The sequence below is a fragment of the Haliotis rufescens genome, unplaced genomic scaffold, assembly GCF_023055435.1.
Source record: "Haliotis rufescens isolate VD_foot unplaced genomic scaffold, xgHalRufe1.0.p SCAF_23, whole genome shotgun sequence".
In the NCBI taxonomy this organism is placed as follows: domain Eukaryota; kingdom Metazoa; phylum Mollusca; class Gastropoda; order Lepetellida; family Haliotidae; genus Haliotis; species Haliotis rufescens.
The window spans coordinates 12,018,997-12,040,360 of NW_025963924.1; the positions used below are offsets into that span (position 1 = coordinate 12,018,997).

Below are 21,364 nucleotides of genomic sequence, written 5' to 3' on the forward strand. Positions count from 1 at the left end.
ACAGGCATGTTCAACCATATATCAGAATATCCTTTGTTAACATTCTCTTCTGGGATACAGCCAGTTAGATCTGTCATAATCTTATGAGCACAAGTACACTCATATATGCTTACATAAATCAGTTCACAGGAGTCTTCAGCAACCAGGGCTTGCTGTAAAGGCGACTATGCTTGTCGTAAGAGGCAACTAACGGGATAAGGTGGTCAGGCTCGCTGACTTAGTTGAAGCATGTCATCGAACACAATTGCATGGATCGATGCTCATGATGTTGGATTGTCTGGTCCAGACTTGATTATTTGCAGACCCCCATCATATAGCTGGAATATTGCTGAGTATGGCATTAAACAACAAACAAACAAAAACAGTTCACAGGACAGTTACTGAAATTTGCTTGCTTTGCATCTCATTGGCTTAGTGTTTACACTAGTGAGGTGAGACGAACTGGGATTAACATTGATTTCAAGATTTTTGCACTTGTGTATAGGGATATGCATGCATGGGTATGTATTTGTGTGTGTGGGTGCTTGCACTAGTCCAGACTAAGGCAGTTTAATAGTACTAGCCCACTGAGATATCATATCACAGTTTTAACATGAAAACCACTCTGACACAGTATAGACTCCAAGCCAACCACTCATTGTAAGGGTCAGAACACATACCATCTTCTTTTGGTATGACATAGCCATAGATTGAACCAACGACCTTCCGTTCTCCTGTCCGATGCTTTATCCATTAGACCACGGAGGAAGTCTACACCAGTGAGTGAGTGAGTGAGTGAGTATGGTTTCACGTCACTTTTAACAATATTCCAGCAATATCACAGCGGGGGACACCAGAAATGGACTTCACACATTGTACCCGTCCAGGGAATCGAACTCAGACCTTTGGCGTGATGAACGAATGCTTTAACCAGTAGGCTACCCCACTGCCCCCTACACTTCTGAGAAAGGGAAGTGGGGGCAGTTGAAGTTCTGTTGTGCATTGGATGGTCCAGTCAGTTCTGTGGTAGTCTCAATATACGTGGGTGTTTGGTGACCCATGCTGCTGTCTATATTTATTATCAACAGCATCATTCCAGGGGCAAATTTAATGAAGAATAATTAGTTTTGGCATTCTACTTTCAAATTATTATAAATTATAGCTTTGAAATGATCTGTTGCAAAATGCTATACATGCCATGTAAAACGGAATTTGATGCAGTGTGATGCAAGATGCATGAGTTGCACAAGGATTGGTTGGCTCGAAGTCAGTATACTGTGTCTGAGTGGGGTATTCTTGTTAAACTGCGGCATGGTATCTCAGTGAGCTAGCACTATAAATCGGCACTAGTCCGGACTAGTACAAGCAGCCACACAAACACGCACACGTACATGCACGTCACTATATAAGTGCAATAATCTTGGACGCGACGTTAAACCCCATTTCACCTCACCTCACGTAAGGGGCGACTAAGTGGATCAGGTGGTCAGACTCTGTGACATGTTTAATAAAGTGTCAACGTACCCTGAAGGCGTGTTCACAATATTAATCACTGGATTGTCTGGTTCTGAATATCGCTGAGTATGGTATAAAAGAACACAATGACTTAGCAATCCTTCAGTTACACGGCAATGAACATAAACGTGATACTACTGTACCATGAACTGCTACATTCCTGCTAACCAATGGTTGGTGGCCTAGTGGTTAAAGTGTTCACACATCACGCTGAAGGCCCAGGTTTGAATCCCCCAATGGGAACAATGTGGTACCCATTTCTGGTTATCCCTGCCGTAATATTGCTTGAATATTGCTAAATGTGGCATAAAACCGTACCCACTCACTCACTACTGCTAACCAACCAGTCAATGTGCACCGTGTGATCTACAGGGGAGAATGATATTAACTACAGTAATGACTAACAAGTGTTCAATCAGGAGGCCAACAGAATATTTATTTTGGATTTGTAGAGAATTCCTAACCATTGGTGATAATGCCTACTTGTCCAAAGACAGTGAAATATAAATAAAACTTTAAAAAATCGTTCAGCCTTATGCAACCATGTGATAACTTGAGCAGAAGCATCTTCCTGAGGCAAGAGAGTTAACTTACTTTAAAAGTCCAGTTTCCACTCTTGCCGAAACTAGGCTGGAATTCCTGGGCTCGATCGTAGCGCCACCAGTGGCTATTACGTGTTTTGTCTTTTCTATGCCTCTCCTATTGACCAATCAGATTCAACCTCTTGTATCACTTGCATTTGCTTCAAACAAAACGGTGGCGCCCAGTCAAGACAGTCTGATCGATAATCAAGATCTATATTGTGATAAAACCAGTCTTACATCGCGAAGTGCATCAAATCACGTGAGCACCTTGATTAAAAACATGAAAAGATTTAGAAAATATCTGTTGACAACGAGTTAGCGGTGCACATGCTTTGCAAATCCTGCAGTCGACCGAAATCTGCATGACACTTTACAAACCGGATTTCGATTTCGGTGCGCGATTTTGATTGGACTATGCATAGACTCGTTAGTTCAGCCAAAATGTAACTCCATAATACCAGCCTAGTTCAGCAAGGGTGGAAACTTGACTTTTAATAGTCAGTCAACTCACTTGCCTCTGGAAGATGGAGGAGAAGATGTGATATAATGTTTCTACAAACCTGGTACAGAGCTTGATCATTAACACCTGGATATTCATCTCCATAGCAGAGATTTAAAGCTGAATGCTGTCAAACCGTAACGTTTTATATAATGCAACAAACTGTTTTGTTATGACATGAATCAGAACTGATCAGGACATAGGAATAATAATTCACTAATCAGCATTGATGGAAGAAAATAATTTTCCATCAAGGCTCAATACAACTCCACAGACTCAAAGATGTAAATCCTTGAATAAATGCTTGTATTAGATAAACCTGTGTTTAGTTGTATTCTAAGTACTGTAATAACTTTAAAGATGGTCACTAACAGAACATGAGCTTGAATTGTAATTCAGTATTGATTTTGGAAAGTTTTTGAAAATTTAAAAAAGATAAATGCCTTTTTTAGGTGTTTTTGAAAAGCGTGGACATTTAATAAAGGATTTACAGCACCATCCACCCACATGAACTTCTTCCGATATTAATAAAGGTAACACAATAACCATAAAATGTGTTGGTGTTGATGGATTTATGAAGTGATAATGCCCAAGCCTCTAGTGGCTATTGATATTTGTGTGGAACAATGAGAAGGTTAGATGCTAAAGAAACAATTTAGTGGCTGGAATATTAGACTGATAGATTCTTTTTCTGCTGCTTGCTTCATTTTGAAATTTGAATCAATGAATCTCATGTAGTGTCTTGCCGTTGTGTCCTTAATTGTGTCCTTAATCAGGATACTTTGTGGGTACATCTGGACGAGGACAGGTTTCTTTTGAGTGATTGAGATTTGGATAAAATGATTCGTCATGTGACACTTATTGGGCGTATTTTTCAAATTATGTAATCATGTAGTAATTTAGTTTTGAATTTTAGAGATTCTGAGATTGGTGCTGGATGAACTTTCAGCACTAACAAGCAGAAAAAATGTCAGTACTGGCTAATTAGACATGATGGAATAGTCACAACAGTTGCTGTCATGAACGGTTCTAGACAGGGTTAAAATAACAAAAATTGATTGGTTTGGTTTTTAAGACTTCCTAAACTTCCTTAAACTTTCTTTACCAGTCTTTCACAGTTCACAACACCACTTAGTGGTCACGGGTTCAAATTTCAGAGGAGGGCATAGGTGGTCTGGCTGTCTGAGGCGCTGCTGTCCTGAGTTGCGTACCTTGGGCACGCCAGAAACCTTTGATTTGTGGGGTTGAATCCCAGTTCGCCCAGATTGTGTTTCTAGGTTTGTCAGCACCATACCCATGCTAGGGGGTTTCACCATAGTGGTAAAATGTCTAAGACCTGCATCAATTCGGGCTTTCCTCCCTCATTAACATGACACACCATGATATACCTGTAATACTGTTCAGTACTCCCTCAAATCCTTGGTCTGCCTGCACAATACAGATGGTAGTATGTGTGCATGATGCTTAATTGTGTCTACCTCATTATAAGGGCCAAATGTCTGACCGGAGTCATTTCGGGCTTCCTCCCACATTTGTTTTGTCTGAAGTGTGAGGCTGTCATTGGTTGCGGTAGTCCACACCTGGCACTTCTCCAAACCTCTCATTGTGCTACAACTATTGTACCCATATGTTAAGGCATAGGAATTGCTGCAGTGATAGCCAAAGCGTTCCTTTCCAACTTGAAGGACTCTCCGTGGTCCAGTGTAAATCGGAAGGTACAGGGTTCCGATCCCTGGCTGCGTCACACCAAAAGAATTAATAGATGGTACTTGTTGTTACCCTGTCTGGCGCTTGGCATTAAGGGGCTAAAACAAGGACTGGTGGGGTTGGAGTCAGTAAACTGTGCTAGCCTGGGGTATTCATGTTGTATTGCCGAATGGTATCTCAGTGGGCTATTTGTGCGTGGGTATTCTGATCCTCTGTAACCTGTGCTGGTCATAAGAGAAAGAGCTCGGTGACTTTAGTGGATGATATGTCCTTGTACCCTGATGTCATGGATTGTTGCTCATAATGTCAATCACTGGATTATCTGGTTATTCACCGGCTGCCGTCATGTGTGTTTGGAATATTGCTGAGTGGTCATTAAACAGCACACAAACAGCCAATGCATCAAGTTAAGATGTTAGTAGGTGACAGTGTTGCTACACTGGACTCGGGGTAGTCCTGATAAACTGACTTTTGTAATACATATCCACCATTAAGTACTTAATTATTTATGTTTAACTACATCACAAAGATACACTGGTACCGTATATTTATTAGTGACTGAAAAATCACATAAGGCTTTATTTTAAGTATTTCAATTTATGTTACGACAGTATTTTAGAATTTGATCCAAACTGATACCAGGAATAATGATTTGGTTGTTGAAGTGTATAAAGTTGAAACTTAATCCACATAAAATGGACTCCTTTCTTGACAGTTTAAACAGGGCCAGTTTATGACTTCTGTGACAGCTTTATGAAATCTAGAGCTCTTGGCAACATATTCAGATTGAGATTTCATGTCCCGTTGCTTGCTTTGAAAGCTCATATTATCACATATTGTCATCAGCTAATCTTTATGAAAGTCCTTCCAGGGAGTTCTCCTGGTTGGAATCTTGTATATCAGCATAAAGGCAAGCAAGCATGTGGAAATGAATGTGTAGATGTTTTTTTGCTGGTGTGACGTGACTCCGTTAGGGAAAGAGTCCTTTAATTGAGTCCCATTGAGCTAATGGAGAGTGAGGCTATACACAGCTTGTCTAGGTAATTTTCTTTTCACAAATGTTCACAGTGTTAGAAAATGTGAAAGTTTGTGTTAACCTTTTGTTGCCTTTCTCACATAGGCTGTCTACTGTAAAAAGTCCCAACAAAACGGAATATGGCAAGTATTTTACATCAAAGTGGCCGCCAGGCAAACAAGGAGTGTTTTTCTTCCCACTGGGGATAGGGCTGGTCTCTAGTTCTGTCAATGGTCTATGGTAAAACTTGGAACAGGACATGCTGAAGCTCCTCACACTTGTGGGTTGTTTTGTAGGCTATCTCTTTGTGGGGGTCTTCTTCAGGTAAATAGTTTCTTCGAGTGTGAGGATGCATGTTGTTTTGTGAAAACATTCATTCCTGTTTGACACATTTGACAAGATTTCCAGATTTGGGTCTCGCACTGACATCAAAGTCTTCAGGGACCATTAGGGTGTTGTTTTGTAGAGGATGAATTTGATGATAAGAAACATGGGGGGTTTGTTATTCACGGTGTATACCAGTAGTAGAGAAAACAATGGCTAAACTGGAGACAAATTCCTGCAAAATTTATAAAGTGTGAGTATCTTTAACATGTTTAATTTGTTTTAAAGGTAAAGAATTATGAGGTCAAGGTACAGCATAATGACACATGTATCAGATGTTGCATTTATCATGATGTATTAGAAAAAAACAAAATAGATGAAATATCATTCAGGTCACTCGATAAACATTTCTTAAAACATGTTAAAATAAAAACCAAATTTCCTGGACAATGATTAGGGAGCTGTATAGTGTAAAGTTTTGTCCCAAAAATAAAGTTATCTTATTTAAAAATATATTATATCTACAAAATATAAACATGATAAAAGGAACCCAGAGAACAAAGATTAATTTCAGTACTGATGCTTCGCCACTTGCTGAATCATTCTAGACTTGAGTTGGTTCTTTTGTTAATTTATTTTCTAGAGTCTTGAAGCCAGACTGGTAGATGTATACATGATATAAATAGGTTGTGGGTTTATGAAGCAGAGTGGAATAACTTGAATAGATAATGTCTATATATGTTTTGAAGATTATGGAAAATATATTTTTGTAATCTTGTTTTATTGCTATTTTGAGGATATTTTGTGTTCATATACTTTGTGTTTAACATTGCTGTTGGAATTGTCATCAATTGTCTTGCAACTCGATTCAGCTACTAATGCAGTGCAATAGCAGTGTCTGAAATTAAGGGTCTCCGGGGGTCCCAGACGGTTGCTGCTGTGACGTGTGTCAGGGGACTCATACATTTTGAACTTTTAACATGTAAGGATTGTGCCAAGGACATTGGTTTTGGTTGGTTTGTTGTTTAACGCCGCACTCAGCAATATTCCAGCTGTATGATGGCGGTCTGTAAATAATCGAGTCTGGAACAGACAATCCAGTTATTGATATCATGAGCATCAATCCACGCAATTGGGATCGATGACATGCATCAACCAAGTCAGCGAGCCTGATCACCCGATCCCGTTAGTCGCCTTTTACGACAAGCATAGTCACCTTTTACGGCAAGCATGGGTTGCTGAAGACCTATTCTACCCTGGAATCTTCACGGGTCGCCAAGGACATTGAAATATCCATGACCCATGACCCAATATAATAATAAATAATTGTTATATGCATATTTGTGATGTGACAAATCCACATGAAATACATGTCATCACTCAGCCCAAGCATGACTTAGCCACTCGCTATGCTTAAGGTACGTCACAAATTGACATGTTCATAAACTTCATGGACTATGATCAAAGCTACCTCTCCCAGTGGGGATTCCAGGTTAGAATATAGGTCTCAAGAAACCTATGTTTGTTAGAGGTCAATCGGGGGATAAGCATGATAAGGCTTGATGACTCGGTTAATTGTATGTCATCGTACACTGATGGTGTGGGATGTTGCTCTCTCACTGTATTGCCTGGTCCAGATTCATCTTTTACAGTCTGCCACCATATGGCTTGTATATTGCTGAGTGCAGTTTAAAAACAACAGACACAAAAAAGCTACCTTCATTTAAACCCTCTAACAACTTCCTGGGAATTTCCTGGTACTAGGAAGTAACAGATTTGGAATCAGCACAGTCCTTGAAATGACGTTGAGTCAAGCCAGGGAGCCTGTATTGTGGGATGGTAAAGACACTCCACATATTATTGCAGTAGTGGGACAGTAGTGTGGCAATAGTGTAATATCTACTGCATTTGGTTGCAGGGCTTGAATCAGCTGTCTATAACATGCACAAGTGTTACCTTTTTTTGAAAAATGCAACCTAATAATTTAGGTCTACATGCACAATGATGCACCAAGTGCATGTCAACGTTTTTATATTTTAATTTTTTTTGTTAACACAACATCGATCTTTGAACACATACAATACTATAAGCTTTATTTACCATACTACATCCTAATTTCTGTGTTATGTGTAATTTGTCATGCTTTCTTGGGCTTGATGTCATCAAACTGTGGGTACTTCCAGATTATGTACTGTACTGAAGCTTCATCTGTCTCTGAAGTTGACCACCAAATCATCTTATGATATTTAGATTATCCAACTAATGACAATAATTATGCATTATATGACGGTTACCATTGATTATTATTTCCACATATGTACTGTAACAGTAAGTACTAACTATATTGGGGTGGTCGGGTATCCTTGTGGTTAAAGCGCTCGCTCATCACGCTGAAGACCAGGGTTCGACTCCAGACATGGGTACAATGTGTGAAGCCCAGTTCTGGTGTCACCCACTGTGATATTGCTGGAATATTGCTGGAATATTGCTAAGGCAGCGTAAAACCGTACTCACTCACTCATTCACACTGACTGTATTAAAAATCATGACACAGTCTCCAGAGATCTGAGATTTTATTTATTAAGACAAGTTCATGCATCAATGTTTCAACTTTGATAAATTTATGGGACCAGGGTGAAACCTGGTTTTGTCCGGTGCAACTAGGTTTTAATGTCAGCATGCATGTTGTGCATGTTTAACCAAGTTTCTTAAATCGAGCCGTGGGTTGAACACTGTGCCAGAAGGAGGATAATTTGATATGTGTACTGAGATTAAATAGACAACAGTGACACAATTGTCCCCTGTGTCGTGGGTGTTGAGTGGCCTGATGGACAGAGATGGAGTGTTCAATGGGAATTGATTCATCTTTGCTGGCTGTAAATGGCATGTGAGATCCATAGACATTAGTGGGTCTGAATCTGATGGCAGAGTTAGGGTGATGTGCCCTACTTAGTTGCTGTAACAGTTAGACCTGTCGCTCACCCAGTGCCTCAAACCCTGGTTCGCCCTGATTATGTTTCTTGGTTTGTCAGCACCATACCTGTGTTCTTGGGTTTCACAGAAGTGGTAAACATCTTGAGACATACATCACTTTGGGCTATCCTCTCACATTAACCTGACACTGTGATATGACTGGAGTACTGTTCAAAGTGGCATTAAACCCAACTCACTCACCCAGTACCACAGTTTATCACGGCATCAATGTGCTGATTGCTGGGCTATCCTCTCACATTAACCTGACACTGTGATATGACTGGAGTACTGTTCAAAGTGGCATTAAACCCAACTCACTCACCCAGTACCACAGTTTATCACGGCATCAATGTGCTGATTCCCCTGCTGCTATCCCAATAGTGTACACCATTGTTGATTCCATTACTGACAATGTTGTTAACCCTATTACTGAATACGGTGTTAACCCTATTGCAGAATACAGTACTAAGCCTATTGCTGTATACAGTGTTAACCCTATTGCTGAGTAGTGTTAACCCTATTGTTGAAAACAGTGTTAACCCTATTGCTGAGTAGTGTTAACCCCATTGCTGAATACAGTGTTAAGCCTATTGCTGAGTTGTGTTAACCCTATTGCTGAATACAGTGTTAACCCTATTGCTGTGTAGTGTTAACCCCATTGCTGAATACAGTGTTAAGCCTATTGCTGAGTTGTGTTGAGCCTATTGCTGAGTTGTGTTAAGCCTATTGCTGAATACAGTGTTAACCCTATTGATGAATACAGTGTTAAGCCTATTGCTGAATACAGTGTTAACCCTATTGTTGAAAATAGTGTTAACCCTATTGCTGTGTAGTGTTAAGCCTATTGCTGAATACAGTGATAACCCTATTGCTGAATAGAGTGTTAACCCAATAGCTGAATACAGTGTTAAGCCTATTGCTGTGTGGTGTTAAGCCTATTACTGAATAAGTGTTAAGCCTATTACTGAATACAGTGTTAAGCCTATTGCTGAGTTGTGTTAACCCTATTACTGAGTAGTGTTAACCCTATTGCTGAATACAGTGTTTATCCTATTGCTGAGTACAGTTAACCCTATTACTGAGTAGTGTTAAGCCTATTACTGAATACAGTGTTAAGCCTATTGCTGAATACAGTGTCAAGCCTATTGCTGAGTTGTGTTATGCCTATTGCTGAGTTGTGTTAAGCCTATTGCTGAATACAGTGTTAAGCCTATTGCTGAATACAGTGTTAAGCCTATTGCTGAATAGTGTTAAGCCTATTGCTGAGTTGTGTTAAGCCTATTGCTGAATACAGTGTTAAGCCTTTTGCTGAATACAGTGTTAAGCCTATCGCCGAGTTGTGTTAAGCCTATTGCTGAATACAGTGTTAAGCCTATTGCTGAATACAGTGTTTAGCTTTTTGCTGTGTGGTGTTAAGCCTATTACTGAATACAGTGTTAAGCCTATTACTGAATACAGTGTTAAGCCTATTACTGAATACAGTGTTAAGCCTAATGCTGAGATGTGTTAACCCTATTACTGAGAAGTGTTAACCCTATTGCTGAATACAGTGTTAATCCTATTGCTGAGTAGTGTTAACCCTATTACTGAGTAGTGTTAAGCCTATTGCTGAATACAGTGTTAAGCCTATTGCTGAATACAGTGTCAAGCCTATTGCTGAATACAGTGTTAATCCTATTGCTGAATACAGTCTTAAGCCTATTGCTGAATACAGTGTTAAGCCTATTGCTGAATACAGTCTTAAGCCTATTGCTGAGTTGTGTGAAGTCTTTTGCTGAATACAGTGTTAAGCCTATTGCTGAGTTGTGTTAAGCCTATTGCTGAGTTGTGTTAAGCCTATTGCTGAATACAGTGTTAAGCCTATTGTCATGATTGCTGAATACAGTGTTTAGCTTATTGCTGAGTTGTGTTAAGCCTATTTCTGAGTTGTATTAAGCCTATTGCTGAGTTGTGTTAATCCTATTGCTGAATACAGTGTTAAGCCTATTGCTGAGTTGTGTTAACCCAATTGCTGAGTTGTGTTAATCCTATTGCTGAATACAGTGTTAAGCCTATTACTGAATACAGTGTTAAGCCTATTACTGAATACAGTGTTAAGCCTAATGCTGAGATGTGTTAACCCTATTACTGAGAAGTGTTAACCCTATTGCTGAATACAGTGTTAATCCTATTGCTGAGTAGTGTAAACCCTATTACTGAGAAGTGTTAAGCCTATTGCTGAATACAGTGTTAAGCCTATTGCTGAATACAGTGTCAAGCCTATTGCTGAATACAGTGTTAATCCTATTGCTGAATACAGTGTTAAGCCTATTGCTGAATACAGTGTTAAGCCTATTGCTGAATACAGTGTTAAGCCTATTGCTGAGTTGTGTTAAGCCTATTGCTGAGTTGTGTTAAGCCTATTGCTGAATACAGTGTTAAGCCTATTGTCATGATTGCTGAATACAGTGTTTAGCTTATTGCTGAGTTGTGTTAAGCCTATTGCTGAGTTGTGTTTAGCCTATTGCTGAATATAGTGTTAACCCTATTGCTGAATACAGTGTTAAGCCTATTGCTGAGTTGTGTTAAGCCTATTGCTGAGTTGGGTTAAGCCTATTACTGAATACAGTGTTAAGCCTATTGCTGAGTTGTGTTAACCCTATCATGCCTATTGCTGAGTCGTTTTAACACTATCATGCCTATTGCTGAGTAGTGTTAACCCTATCATGGTTATTGCTGAGTAGTGTTAACCCTATCATGCCTATTGCAGAGTAGTGTTAACCCTATTACTGAATACAGTGTTAACCCTCCTTGCTGAGCACTCTGGTATGCCTGTTGACATAGTGATGGTCTCTGCACAGACCAGTCTGATTCAAATTCAGATGCAGCTGTTTCAGAAGGGGATTTCCCAATTAATCAAAATGCCATCATATAGTTTTGTATATTTATGAATGGTATTCTACATGTCATATCTGTTGCAGGGCTGCTGCCGAAAGACCTCCGCCTGTTCCTGAATGCCCGCTTCCTTAAGGGGTCGGTTGACCATGACCTTCAGCAGACAATCCGAGACAATCTCTACATGCGCACTGTACCATGTGAGTATTTACTATCCCGGACAGTCTCAAAGCAAAGAATTGAGGGTATTCAGATGACGAGATGTATTGGGGATGTTCATATTGACGAGATACATTGGGGGTGTTCATATTGACAAGATATGTTGGGGGTGTTCATATTAACAAGATATATTGGTGGGTGTTCAGTTTGACAAGATACATTGGGGATGTTCATATTGACAAGATATATTGGTGGGTGTTCAGTTTGACAAGATACATTGGGGATGTTCATATTGACAAGATACATTGGGGATGTTCATATTGACAAGATACGTTGGGGGTGTTCAGTTTGACAAGATACAGTGAGGGTATTCAGTTTGACAAGATACAGTGAGGGTATTCAGTGTGACAAGATACAGTGAGGGTATTCAGTTTGACAAGATACAGTGAGGGTATTCAGATTGACAAGATACAGTGAGGGTATTCAGTTTGACAAGATACAGTGAGGGTATTCAGTTGACAAGATACAGTGAGGGTATTCAGTTGACAAGATACAGTGAAGGTATTCAGTGTGACAAGATACAGTGAGGGTATTCAGATTGACAAGATACAGTGAGGGTATTCAGATTGACAAGATACAGTGAGCGTATTCAGTTTGACAAGATACAGTGATGGCGCTCAGTTGACAACTTGATGTTGTTGACTTCTAGAAGGCATGTCCAGTGTAAGAAATCAGGACTGGAGTATTTGTCTCAGACAACTGCTATAGATTTACTGGCATTTGAAAAAGGTGACTGCATCTGAAGATCGTTGAATCTTGTTAAACAGTGGAATCCTAGTTGAGATGTTATTTTCACGTCCCCTCTCAAATGATTAACCCTCTGTCTTGGCAAGGCAATCATCACAGATGTGAAGACTTTAACAATTGATATCTGAACCCCAGCAGAAGTAAGTCTGCTACATGTGACACAGGTTTGGTAAGATATGGTGTATCAGTTGGGACCTAATCTAGTTCACAAACAGGGGAAAAGGGGTTTAATAAAATTGAACATTTTTGACATTTTCTGACATTCTTGCCATCATTCCTGCATGTGAGATATGTCTGGTATGTAACCTATCTCCAGCTCACGCAACATTCCTGTGGATTCACAACATATATTGATGAATGTCAGTGAGGAAGCTATTAAGTGATTAATTCTGATCCTGCCTGATTGTGGGTTAATCTCTTGGATTTTGGATTAATCAGGTAAATGTAGGGGAATGGATGAAGTGGATTTGGACTGTGGATCCTGTTATGTTTTTCAGCGAATTATTGAAATTAGAGCTGTTTCAATACATGAATATTGGCATCAGGGGTCATTGTCATAACCATGATGGTATAAAGGTTAGATTTGAGAGGATCCACAGATTGAAATACTGTGAAGCATATCTCACGGACCCCTTCGATTTCTAGCACCTGTTTTATTATGTTATACTATTGTATCTGTTACTGCCATGATCCATTCCAACACTGTAGGGGGCAGTTGGGTAGCCTAGTGGTTAAAGCAATCGCCCGTCCTGCCGAAGACCAGGGTTCGATTCCCGACATGGGTACAATGTGTATCTTCATGGAGCTACAATGCTGAATATGAAAATGCATCATGTCTTTTGTAGGCTAAAAGTTGGCTCAGTCGTGACTGCTTGTTTAATGTGATGGATGTTGTTCACCAAAAGATGGACCCCTCTAATCCATTTGTGCCAAGTAACCCTAGCAACAACCTTACAGAAAATATTATCATTCAACCGTTGTACATCTTCTGTAATTTTCTACTTTGATCTGTGGGAAGATATAAAGGTCTGTTAAAATGATATGACAAGATTTTCTTATCAGCTCCTCATCAGGATGCTTTGAAGTGATCATTTTAGAATCTAACTTTTTGCAAAAAAATGTCAGCAACATTTTGATGTATGTCTATGAAATGTTGCAAATTTGGATGTGGGCAGGTCCTTACTTATCCATTTTGATGGTAATTCACCGTGTTTCTGAAACGTGCTGGTTGTGTTGTTTTTGATCTGGCTTTGATTGATTTTGGTGAAAATATGTTTTCTGTCTAAATGTTAGTGATACTGTTTAAACAGTGGTGATGCTTTTCCTGATAGAAACCTGATTTATCGATTCTTCTCGAGTTGTATTTCTATTTTCAACCTAAAAATTACCTTGAATATTTAGAGAAATCACATTTTCTAAGTTAGTGCTGAAAACATTTGACTCCATTTAACCAAACTAGCTGCCACACATTAGCTGACTAGTCTACTTGCCCAAACGTGGCATTTGGTATCATTTTGTGTACATTTTGTTCCGTACAAAATGGATGTTTTTGACGAAGCTTACAAAATGAAAAGAAATGTTTCAAGATTCAGGCGTCAGGCTGCTGGCGAAAGTCCCAAACTGTCTACAGATAAGGAATCGTGATACAATGTGATCTTTGACTCACAATATGATTCATGACTTGATCAGGATTCACAATATCCACAAGCTTACATGAGGTATCGTGGCTATGTATCAAGTCAGGCCTGGGCCCATTTCACAGTCTGCTCTTCAAACTGCTATAGGGGGTACGGGTGGCCCAGTCATCTAAGGCGCCGCGATTCGCTGTGCAGAGTTGCGTCCCTTGGGCACGCCAGAAACCTATGATTGTGGGTTCAAATCCCGGTTCGCCCCGATTATGTTTCTAGGTTTGTCAGCACCATACCCGTGCTCGTGGGTTTCACCGAAGTGGTAAACGTCTGAGACCTGAATCACTTCGGGCTTTCCTCCCACATTAAGCTTACACGCCGCGATATAACTGGAATACTGTTAAAAGCGGCGTTAAACCCAACTCACTCACTCAATCAAACTGCTATACTTTAACACAGACTTTGTGTCAACTTAGTTTTTAAGAGTATTTTCAGTTTTGAAATATCCTGCCATTCTCCTGTTGTCTGTGATTTTGAAATATTGTATGTTGTTAATGTTAAGTCAATCTGAAACACTGTGATGTATAAATGGAGCTAAACCTAATGAAGGATGTCAGGGCTCTTGAGCCAATCAGAGGTCACATTTCTAAAATAATTTGACTTCATTTCTTTTCTACCTTGTTTTGGAAATGTCACTATGAACACATATATAACCCACACAGTAGACAAATATTCCTTCAATAACACACTCTTTTGCAGGCCTCAAAGTTGCAACTAATTTGTTCGCCATGGCGATTGATATTTCCAATGTAGTGACCAATATTATATAAGCAGATGCCAGGTGGCTAATTAGTAACATCAGGTCACCTACTTGAATTTTTCAACTGCATAATATTAAAGACAAAAATACAATGGATTAATCGGGGTTAGAACTAAACTCAAAAGCTTTACTAGCATGGGTAAACATAAAATGCCCATGTAGTGTTACAACAATGGGGAAATAGGAAAATTTGTACAAGCCCACAGGAATTTTTACTAGCCTCAGGCTAGCAGGCTAGTGTTAATTTCTAACCCTGTTAATAAAATACTGATCCTCAGGAAAAGTTAAACTTTGAGGCCTGTTTTGGGTGTAGATGTCATGGCAATCAGAAACTTCAGAGTGTACTGAATACCCACAACTATATATCAGCATGGATTTTATTATCACCATTTAGAAGTGCCTGTTTAAGCTATTTTTTAGACATGTAACAAAACAGCTGTTTTCAATAAAGAAAATTCAGTTGGAGTAACATGACGCTTGAAGTGCAGTGCTTATTATGAAATATTAACATTACAAATGATAGGTAGTCTCAGGTTAATCTTATTCAAGGAATTGACATGTTCTGATTTGATTAGCAAGGTCTTTGAAGATGAAAGGTCTTGGTAAATATTCATGAGAAAGAAAACATGTTGAAACAAAACATAACAGCTCTCCATTAGCCGGACTGTTTTCTTTACAAATCATTCCTCTATGTTCTTGTGTGTGTGAATTATTGATAATTTACAGTGTAATTTGTTAATTGGATATTGATTGCCGGGTTTCAGGAAACACACTGTTTGAGTTAAACCATAGGTTGGAGATGCAGGCGCGGGCTGGAGCTTAGGTTTGGGTTTTACTGAATCATGGCAACCAATGCCATTGCCTACAGGAGCTCCTTGTTGAGAGAAGACTAGATCCTGAATTGATTCGAGATGTTTATTGGCTTTCAAGTTTATGCAACTGTGAAAAACTAGGTAGTTATTGGGTAGGTCATGTGATGTATGGTGTGAGATGCTGAAGTCGACAATGAGGCTTTTGTCATTTTAGGCCTTACATACTTGAGCTTGAGTAAACCAGACGTCGATTGCACAAGCAACAATCCAAGTTTTGGGGTACTCTGACACACAATTGCTCAGAACCACTCCCCCATCCAGAGTTCCATGCGGTCAACCTAGTGGTATACCTAGATTCTTCACACTTTACGCAGTCCAGTCAATAAATAACATGTTTTTCTTCTGTTCAATTTTTGTTGACTCTACAAATTTGGATAAACGTCATGAAACGGTTCTCTTTCATTTACAAAAAATCCTAAAAACTGTTTCCATTTGCATATTTGTCATTCATTTTCATTGGTTGTACGACAGTTGTGCAGTCGTCAAATCCCTTGCAATATGGTCACTTTGATGTCTAAAGATATATTGTCATGCTTCTCACTGTTGCAGATGTTGCAGCATATCTGTATAATTATGCGGGACAATATGTAAAGAACCTGAAAGGCTTCCATTATGCCAGTGTGCTCTGATTTCAGAATAAGCACATTTGTTTACAAACAGGAGAAAAGTCTGGTCATGTGCTGTGCAAACTAGATTGTGGCAGTTCTAATGCTATGACATCTCTGTGCTGGAGTGTGGCTCTGGGCATATTGTTACCATACAATCCCCACTTCAGTCGGCTCTTAAAACAACCAGTGTGTACTGGGTCCTGTGTTGCCTGAGATCCCCGTACAGGTAGCTTCAAATGAATGATGTCTTTGCTTGTAGGTATCGATAATGTAGCCATGCATTATCAATAATTGCTTTCAGAAATATTTTCATAGATTCCCCTTAAGGTCTTATGGTTAGGGGGTTAGCTGCCTGGACACACAACCCCCATTTGAATACCTGTCTTCTGAGAGAAACATTCTTTATTTTTGTGTCGCCATTGGATAATGGTATAACACAAAAAAATTTAAGGATGTGAAAGAAATTGTTATTTGCCCAGTGATTTGCCAACTTGTATCCCCTACAACTGCACACTGGAGCAGACGTCATTTCAAAGGGACATAACTCTTTTATTTGTTGCGCTGGTAAAGTGAAAATGATTCGTTATAACCCTTGAAGATAGTGTCACAACACCCTACTTACCACTCATTCTGTAACCATGGTAACCATCAGACATGTACACATCATTGTGTCGCAAATGCTTTTTCGTCTACCTTTGCCAGAAGAGTTTCCATATTTATATCTCATCGATAAGCTTTATTCCTTCATACTGACCAGAAATGATTTTATTGTTTATGCTTCACTTGTTTTGGAGTGTGTATCCACGGGAGACGAAAGTCCATATTTATACCTCCCCAATGGGTTATATTCACTCATATTCACCTGAAATATCCTTATCAATGTTTACTAATGGGTGATATTCATCCATATCAACCAGTCTTAACTGATGCTGGCTCACTCACATCACCCCCCTCCCTCTGGGGCCTCGTTACATTGGCAATGATGATCAGTTGTACGGAAACTGTAACGTAGTCTTTACTACCGGGATTGCTTTAACATTCACAGTTTGCCAGTTTACAAGATGTTAGCTGTTAAAAACGGGTGTGTGTTGAACATGTTGGGGATGTAAGATGTTTAGATGGAATAGATACCTCGCATCCCTGTGTTGTGTAGAGAAGCAGCAGTCGACACCGATTGTGTCAGCGACGCTGCAGCCCATCTTATTATTGTCTTTGTTGTTAACAGAAGTGATGCCCCTTCGATGTGGCATAGGGTTATTTTACCTGTCTCTGGAAATTACTTTGTTCTTCAAAGTGCATTAAAGCTGCTGTGATCTAATAAAAACGAGCAGTTTCAGTGCTTGATAGAGAATTTTCAAGATGTGCATGTGTTGGATAGATGTGATTGAAAGAACTGGGCTTGCGGAACTGGCAGGATGTTAAAATGGCAAAGTTATTGTTAAATTTAGTCATGTAGGAGCTCTTGATCTTGCCTGATTGTTGTTCCTGCAATGTGCTGTACGTTCATGTGGCAGTTCTGTGCAGGGTTTGGGGAGTTAGTTCTACAGCACCTTGTGTATATAATTGGCCCTGAGCATCCAGGCTAAGTTACTGGATGAATTGGTATTGGGAGCCAGTGTGTTCGTCTTGTTTGGGTTTTCAATAGATTTCACCCCAGGCCGGTGTTAAATATGTGTTCACCCTGGGTGGGTGTTAAATATGTGTTCACCCTGGGTGGGTGTTAAATAAGTGTTCACCCCGGGTGGATGTTAAATATGTGTTCAACCCGGGTGGGGGTTAAATACGTGTTCACCCTGGGTGGGGGTTAAGTATGTGTTCACCCTGGGTGGGGGTTAAATATGTGTTCAACCCGGGTGGGGGTTAAATACGTGTTCATCCTGGGTGGGACCGCCCCCGCCCCATGGCTGTGGTAGAGCGTCCGCCCGGAGAGAGGAAGATCCAGGGTTCGATCCCCTGCCGCATCATACCAAAAGACGTTAAAAGATGGTACTTGTTGTTACCCTGTCTGGCGCTCGGCATAAAACAAGAGGTGTTTACTGTGGGTGGATGTTTAATTTGTTTTCACAATGAGATACTTCCTCCAATATTACCATGCTGTGTAGTCTGTGTCAGTCAGATGAACAGAGTTCCTTGAGGGAGCTGTGATATATCAAACATTTTCCGAACTCAACCATTTATTCTGTCTACAGGTACAACAAGGCAGCCGAGGCCAGGGGAAGTCAACGGCGTGGACTACAACTTCCTTTGCATGGAGGAGTTTGTTGTGCTGGAGAAGTCGGGGGAGTTGCTGGAGAGCGGCATCTATGATGGTGAGGGTGCTGTTACATAAGCTGGAATATGATACAGGCTCCAGGCTTGAACTCATTGATGAAGGGCCCGGCTGGTAACAGTGTGTTCCATGGGGCACAGGAAACCAAACAAAGGCCACACAGCTTGCTCTGCAGTGTTACCTCCCTTGGCTGTGCCAAGATTCACTGATCATGAGTTTGAATCACAAACTGACACCTATAATGATCCTTGTATTGATATAACTGAAATACTGTTCTAAAACCCACTCACTCACTCACTCATTCAAACTACAATTGTGTTACACATGGGTCAGCATGTTTTCATGCCTTGTCAATTTGCCTTGATTTTTGAAACAGATTTTACAAGCAGGCCATCTGGCTAGTACCACTGTAACGTGTTCTCCGCGGCTTGGTGACATTAGCTTGTTACTTGTCACATCAGTGCTGAGCCAATCTAATTCCCTGCTGGTCTTGGTGGCATGCATGCTCCTTGTGCCAGGTGGAGACTGTGAGGAGTAGAGTGATGTTTCAGCCCCACCCACAGTTCCATAGTTCCTTGTCCACCCATGGTTCTTTGAAGCAGGGTGGGTGGGCACAGGTGCCCCTGTCGTCAAAGGAGCCACATTTTTCTGGTCAAACGTGTATCTGTTGGGCATGCCAGAGACCTATGATTCTCCCTGATTATGGTTCTAGATTTGTCTGCACCATACCTTTGCTTACAGGTTCCACCTAAGTGGTCAACATCTAAGACCTGCATAACTTTACGCATTCCTCCTTCATCATGAGGGGAGGTGGGGTAGCCTTGTGGTTAAAGCGCTCACTCGTCATGCTGAAGGCTCTGGTTCGATTCCCGACATGGGTACAATGTATGGAGCCTATTTCTGGTGTCCTCCGCCGCGATATTGCTGGAATATTGCTAAAAGTGGCGTAAAACCATACTCACTCATTCATGATGACATGCTAATATTTTACTGAAAGGTTTTGCAAATTAAACCAAACTCACTTATTCATTCGTACATTGAGGCCGGTGGCCCAGTTTTGTCCCTTATCCCTGTCCCTTATCCCTGTCAGGAACTGTTATTTGTGGGTTTGAATCCCAGATGTCCTTTTTATTTAAATATTAAGTCTGTCAGCATCCTTTTCAATGGTTTGATCAAAATAGTATCTGAGTTTTGTAATCAGTTTCTGATTTCGTCCCACTTTAGGCTCTTACACAAATACCTGACACACACTCACACACTCACTCGCCAATATGCTTATTCACACATGCTTTTTACTTTGTTGAACACCTGTGAAGATCCGGGGAAGAATAGGTCTTCAGCAACTCATGCTTGTCGGGAAAAGGCAACTAGCAGGAAGTCTGGTTCGCTGACTTGGTTGATGCATGTCACCGTATCCCAATTGCGTGGATCGATGCTCATGACATCAATCACTAGATTGTCTAGTCCAGTCGATTATTTACAAACTGCTGTCACATAGCTGGAATATTGCTGAGTGAGGCATTGAACAACAAACAAACAAACAAAAGTTGGTTGAAAGCCTGGGATATTCAGCTCAGAATAGGCCCCCAGCAATTTACGTTGTCACAGTGACTTGCGGTTGAGTGTCATAGTAACCTCACATAATGTGAATTGTTGCTTATGATATTAATCAGTGGGTTGTCTGATCCAGACGCGACAATGTGCAGGCCAGCATCATGTAACGGGAATATTGCTGAATGTGGCATTAAACAACAAACAACACTTTGTTGAATATGACATGTGTGGGTTCAAGGTTTGAAATGTCTTTGCATTATGTGCATGGTTAAACTGTATGAAAGTGATTACGGGTACTTGAATTACAGTATGCTTCATGAAACAAATCTTGATTCAGAAACTGAAAAGGAGATCATCAATCTGAATGAATCAGGACACCAACTTTCTACAGTATTACTGCTTATTATCTAGTTGAATTAGGCTAAAAAAATAATAGTCTTTGTTCTCAGGCACTGCCCACTTCATCATAAAGTCTGTCGCATGGTTCGTTTTTATTTCCATAAAAAAAATTAATTCAAATCCTTAATTCAAACCCCCTACTTAAACACAATGCATTCCACTATTGCGTGCAGTTACTTCCCTTTACAAGCCAACTGCTTAACTTCGGATCTTGTGTTGGCATATATTGGCGGCAATAGGAGTTTGTATGCTTGTTTATGTAGGGAGGCCCTTTTCCAGGTTGATGGTACACAACTGTTTATTTGGTTACATACTTGTTTGAACAAGCCAGGGGGAAAATAATACCACTGCCCGCCTGCACAATATTTTCAAAAGACATTGCCTGAGAACCAATTCTATTATATTTTTAAGCCTTAATTCTGAAAAGCACACCTAAATGCCTTTAAGAGTACATTTCCAACCATGTTGTTTTTTGGTGGTTCTCTTTAAGTTGAATCGTAGGGTTTGTCTTCATTGGAAGGTATTTTATGTGTGGTTCATGTTGGGCTATTTATGTCTTAAGGAGTTGTCTCCCTTGAATTACGCAAGCTGTATTCTGGTAACATTGACTGCAAGGTAAAGAAATGACAAAGAATCATGTTTCTCCTTCCGACATGTTTAGAATGTTACGCTTAGATGTAAAACACTAAACAATCAGAAAAACAGTCTGCTGGCATGGTATGTTTGTGGTATTGTCTTTCCTAGTACATCTATATAACACATGTTGGAAAATGTGCTG

General features: G+C 40.1%; 1 protein-coding gene across 13 annotated transcripts in view; it reads left to right on the plus strand.

Annotated features, from left to right (window-relative positions):
• LOC124133076 (membrane-associated guanylate kinase, WW and PDZ domain-containing protein 1-like) overlaps positions 1–21,364 on the plus strand; it is a 159,740-nt gene that overhangs the window by 16,190 nt on the left and 122,186 nt on the right. For all 13 annotated transcript variants that reach the window (XM_046497313.2, XM_046497312.2, XM_048401788.1 and 10 more), the window contains exons 2-3: positions 11,557–11,670; positions 18,554–18,673. In XM_046497313.2, the coding sequence (XP_046353269.1) occupies positions 11,557–11,670; positions 18,554–18,673 (234 nt within the window). The remainder of the gene's footprint in view (positions 1–11,556; positions 11,671–18,553; positions 18,674–21,364) is intronic.